The sequence below is a fragment of the Capra hircus genome, chromosome 18 (assembly GCF_001704415.2).
Source record: "Capra hircus breed San Clemente chromosome 18, ASM170441v1, whole genome shotgun sequence".
Lineage (NCBI taxonomy): Eukaryota > Metazoa > Chordata > Mammalia > Artiodactyla > Bovidae > Capra > Capra hircus.
The window spans coordinates 3,693,800-3,698,796 of record NC_030825.1 but is presented as its reverse complement, the minus strand read 5'-3'; the positions used below and the strand labels follow the sequence as shown (position 1 = coordinate 3,698,796).

Here is a 4,997-nt window from a genome sequence, read left to right as displayed (position 1 = left end):
GATCCTGGGATATGCCCAATGGGAGAGTGGAGACAAAGGGATGCAACTGGTTTCCCTTCACTTACCTGGTAAATTGCTGTTCTTCCTTAGGACTCCTCTTCCAGGAATTCTTCCTGGCTTGCCTTACTGCAATAGCCCACCCCATGCCCCAAGAGCCACCCTGTGCTTTCCTTCTCAGAGCCCCATCAAGACGCACTCTGTGACACTGGAGCTGGGCCTTGTGCGATGAGAAAGCTCAAGGGTATCTGCCAAGCCCCTGAGCCTGGCTGGAGCTCTGGGTACTTGGACCACAAGAAGTCATTGCATAATCTCCTTCAAGAAGTACTGACTCAGCAAGGTCTGGCAGGGCCACCTTAAGGCTGCACCACCTTAAGCAGCCCCGCCCCCAGCACAACCAATAGCCTGGGGTGGTAACTGGCGACTGCACAGCTATGGCCGGCCTGCTCCGGCCTGCAACTTGGGGACTGTTCTCCTGGAGGGGCTACTGCTCCAGGGGGACGCAGGTGGGTAGGAGGGGAGGGGCCCCTTAGAGGGTGGGGGGCCCAGCCCGGTGCTGCCCCAGCATTGGGAGATCTCCGGGGTGGGGGGGGGGGGGCGGGGATCGCTGGTTTCACCCCATGTCAGATGTGGGCGTTGAGTGAGGGGGGCTGAAGCCCCAGCATCTACTGTGAGGGGGCCTGGAGGGTTTCAACTCCAGAGCGCCCCTTTGGGGCTCCGAAACACACACACAGTTTGAAAGAATGCCTGGGAGGCAGGAAGCTGGTTCTAGGCCAGGTCCTGTCATGGATTCGATGGCCTCTTTTCCCCGTCAGTAAAATGGGAAGAAATACTCAGAAGGGCTCCAAGAGCCCTAGGAGGCCCCGGCCAACGTTCACAGGCAATGAAGCCCCACCCCTCCCCTCCCACCAGCCAGGGGGCCCCAGATATCTCCGAGTGACCCTGCCAACGCGTGTTCCTGCCCTGTAGGGCAGACTCAGCGCCGGCTTTGTGGAGGCCCTGAAGGCAGTCGTGGGGAGCCCGCACGTGTCCACTGCGGCTGCGGTCCGAGAGCAGCACGGGCACGATGAGTCCATGCACAGGTGGGTTCCCCTCCGCATCGGAAGCCCCCGGGAGCGAGGGCCCTGGAGTGTCTTCGGCCCCCTTTTGGGCGCTCCGGCATTCTCCACCTCTCCTCTATGCCCCCAGAAGGGTGTTCTCTACCCACTGCGCAGCCTCAGGCCCTGCAGTACCTACACACACGAGCAGGACCTGAAGGTGCCACACACCCCTACACTGCTGAGGGTCTGGTTGCAGGTGCCAGCCTCCGGACGCCGTGGTGTGGCCCCAGGATGCGGAGCAGGTCGGCCGGCTGGCAGCCCTGTGCTATGGCCAAGGCGTGCCCATCATCCCCTTCGGCACAGGCACCGGGCTGGAGGGTGGAGTCTGCGCGGTCCAGGTACGCGCTGCGGCTGGCCTCCTCGGCGGCCGGGCTCTCCCGTCACACTTGTCCCAGGGGTGGCGGCCTCCTCCACCACGCGCAGCGCCCCTTACCAGCCATCCTGCTGGGAGGTTGGCCACGAGCTGAGGTCCTCCTGGAGGAAGACCTAGGGCAGCCATCCTTTGAATGCCTCCCGCCAGGGTGGCGTCTGTATCAACCTGACCCGTATGGACCGAATCCTGGAGCTGAATCCCGAAGACTTCTCTGTGGTGGTAGAACCCGGCGTCACCCGCAAAGCTCTCAACACCCACCTGCGGGACCGCGGCCTCTGGTTCCCTGTGGGTAGGCTGGGGTCTTTCCCCGGGCCTGGCGGGCTCCCTGGGAGCGGGGTGTTTCTGAGGCTCGGTGGGACCCCTCTGCGGGCCCCAAGCTGCCCTCTGCCCTCCAGACCCAGGTGCAGACGCCTCTCTCTGCGGCATGGCGGCCACTGGAGCCTCGGGCACCAACTCTGTGCGCTACGGCACCATGCGCGACAACGTGCTGAACCTGGAGGTGGTGCTGCCCAGCGGGCAGCGGCTGCACACCGCGGGCCGCGGCCGGCGCTTCCGGTGAGCGCCCTCTACGGGACCAGCCGGCGCCTCCTGTGAGCGCCCTCTCCCGGCCGCGGCCCCAGGCGAGGCGCGACAGGAGACGGTCCTGTGGCCCAAGCTGGTGGTCCAGTGGTGGGGGTTGTGCCAGGGAACGGCAGGGCTTCCCCGGCAGCTCAAGCTTAGAGAATCCGCCTGCGAGGCAGGAGCCCCAGGAGCCGCAGGTTCCATCCCTGGGCGGGGAAGATCCCCAGAGGCGGGCACGGCAGCCCCCTCCAGGGCTCTGGAGGATCCCAGGGACAGAGGAGCCTTGTCCACGGAGTCGCAGAAAGCTGGCCAGGACTGAAGCGACTTAGCAGGCGCGTAGGGGAGCAGCTGCCTGGGGGGTAGTCTGTGCAGAGGGCGGGCAGCCCAGACCTCGGGCTCTACTCCCTTCTGGCCTCTAGCCAGAGATCTGGCGACATGTAGCCTGGGCGCTCATCTGCCTTGTGTCCCCGGGCCCAGGAAGAGCGCAGCTGGCTACAACCTCACCGGGCTCTTTGTGGGCTCCGAGGGAACGCTAGGTCTCATCACAGCCGCCACTCTGCGCCTGCATCCTGTCCCTGAGGCCACTGTGGCCGCCACCTGTGCCTTCCCCACCGTCCAGGCGGCGGTGGACAGCACCGTACACATCCTCCAGGCTGCAGTACCTGTGGCCCGAATTGGTGAGCAGTCCAGGTGGGCTCCCCGGGGGAGGCCCCCTTTAAAGCTTCACTTCACCTGGCCTCTCCTTGGCCCCAGAGTTCCTAGATGAGGTCATGATGGATGCCTGCAACAGGCACAGCAAGCTGAACTGCTGCGTGGCACCCACGCTCTTCCTCGAGTTCCACGGCTCCGAGCAGGCGCTGGCAGAGCAGGTGCAGCGCACAGGTGTGTGGGGGTGCTGTGGGCACGGGGCACAGGCTGCCCCCAGAGTAGAGCTTGGTGTAACTCCCCCCGTCCCCCACAGAGGAAATCATCCGTCATAACGGAGGCTCCCACTTCTCCTGGGCCAAGGAGGCAGAGGAGCGCAGCCGCCTCTGGGCAGCCCGGCACAACGCCTGGTACGCAAGCCTGGCCCTGCGGCCGGGCTGCAAGGTGAGCAGGCTGGGATGCAGGCAGGAGCCTTTCCTCGGCCTGGCACCCTGTTGTCCAGGGTGGCCAGCCGAGGCCCTGGCAGGCAAGACTGCCACATCCTTGGGAGGGAGCCCCTTCCTTGAGCCAGGCCCTGGGTGCAGGGACCGAGCAGTGGCAGCATGGTGCCCTTAGGAGTTTGAACACAGAAGGCAGACTTCCTGGAGGAATAGGTGGTGAAGATGGGGTGGTAGCTTATGGGAAGGGGAGGCAGGGCCCCAGGCAGCCAGTGCTGGGGTGCCTGATCGGGGGTGGGGAGCAGGCGGAGCGCCCTGGGAGCCTATCTGGGCCAGTCCTCTTGTTCCCCAGGGGAAACTGAGGCTTAGAGACGGAGCAGACACATGCATGCGAGAGGCCGAGCTCCCTGAGCCCATCTGTAGCCTTGGCCCCTTACCTTCTGGGCACACCGGGAGAGGGGGGATCGCTTACGGAGCTGCCACAACTCAGGGCTATTCTACCGACGTGTGTGTGCCCATCTCCCGGCTGCCGGAGATCCTGGTGCAGACCAAAGAGGACCTGGAGGCCTGGAGACTCACAGGTTCCGCCAGCCCCCTGCGGGTGCGTGGGGCAGGGCAGGGGGGAGGCCAGGGCCACAGCTCTGTCCTCTGGGCCCCCAGGAACCATCGTAGGGCATGTGGGCGACGGGAATTTCCACTGCATCCTGTTGGTAGACCCCGAGGACCCTGAGGAGCTCCTCAGGGTCCAGGCCTTTGCAGAGCAACTGGGCAGGTAAGGGCGAAGCGGGAGGCAGGGCAGGAAGGCGGTGACAGGGGCGGGGCGAGGGAGGGGGAGCTCTCGCCGAGGGTCCCTTCCGGTTGCCTCCCAGGCGCGCACTGGCGCTCCACGGCACGTGCACCGGGGAACACGGCATCGGGCTGGGCAAGCGGCAGCTGCTGCTCGAGGAAGTGGGCGCGGTGGGCATGCAGACCATGCGGCAGCTCAAGGCCACGCTGGACCCCCGAGGCCTCATGAACCCAGGCAAGGTGCTGTGAGGGGCTCTGGGCACCTGGCCCACAAGCCCCCACAGAGTGGCACCTCCCGTTCTGGAGCCTGTTTTCAAGCCCCCAGACTCTGCAGGGGTCTTCCCCAGCTGGAAAGGTCTTCACCTGTCTTTTTAAATGCACCTGAGGCCATGGGGAGGAGAGAGAAGCTTGGACAGGCCTCCGGCTTCTCCCCAGCTCTCTTGCTGTCCTCAGGAGCCTTTGCTTCAATAAAATTGCTGGGGGTCATTCCCAGTGAAGCAGCTTCCTCTCTGCTCTGATACATCCGGGCCTGGGTGGGCACCATGGGGCACCCCAAAGACTAGGTCCACTCCTCTCCTCGGCCTCCACAGCCCAGGACAGGAGGACAAAAGCTGGGGACACAGCACCCATAGCCCAGCTCCATCTGCCTGGTGAGGGGAACGCCCCTTTGCTGGTGGGGAAGGGAAGTTCTGCTCCACGTTCTCAATCCTGAGCTCTCCCCCACCCCAAATAAACTTGACCCCCACTTGCAGCTATCTGGAGATGAGGAAGCTGCAGCTGTGAATGGCCTCCTGTGCCTGCCCACCTCTCCTCCTCCAGATTCTCTGTCCTTCCGTGATGCCCTCATCCCTCACCCGGCCTCTGCTCTTTGACCTGTTGCAGTCTGAGGAGGGGACAATGCTCAGGTTGCAGGAGGAAGGTCACTTAAGGGGACTCAGGTCCCTGTCCCAGTTGCTCTGCCCGTGAGAACCCCAGGACCTGAGGATTAAACCGTGGCCATCCTCACTTACTATAGACTTCCCCCACTGAGCCCCCAGACTGGGCTCTAGAACACTCTGATCATGTCCTTCAAGTGGCTGCTACCAAGCACTGGAAATG

The 4,997-nt window shown here is 64.2% G+C and overlaps 1 protein-coding gene across 4 annotated transcripts; it reads left to right on the top strand.

The window, feature by feature from the left end:
• On the top strand, positions 372-4,404 carry LDHD (lactate dehydrogenase D). Of its 4 annotated transcripts, none has more exons than XR_001919421.1 (11): positions 372-503; positions 967-1,079; positions 1,294-1,435; positions 1,618-1,759; positions 1,866-2,025; positions 2,509-2,708; positions 2,785-2,900; positions 2,993-3,120; positions 3,604-3,694; positions 3,774-3,885; positions 3,983-4,404. XR_001919421.1 is itself a non-coding variant. In XM_018061713.1 (11 exons), exons 1-11 carry the CDS (start codon positions 432-434, stop codon positions 4,146-4,148), a joined length of 1,455 nt encoding a protein of 484 aa, XP_017917202.1. In that variant the 5' UTR covers positions 372-431; the 3' UTR covers positions 4,149-4,404. The 4 variants fall into 4 exon arrangements, 3 of the variants coding, with proteins under 3 accessions (XP_017917202.1, XP_017917199.1, XP_017917201.1); XM_018061713.1 differs by having other exon boundaries at positions 2,785-2,913; XM_018061710.1 differs by having other exon boundaries at positions 2,785-2,913; positions 3,466-3,694.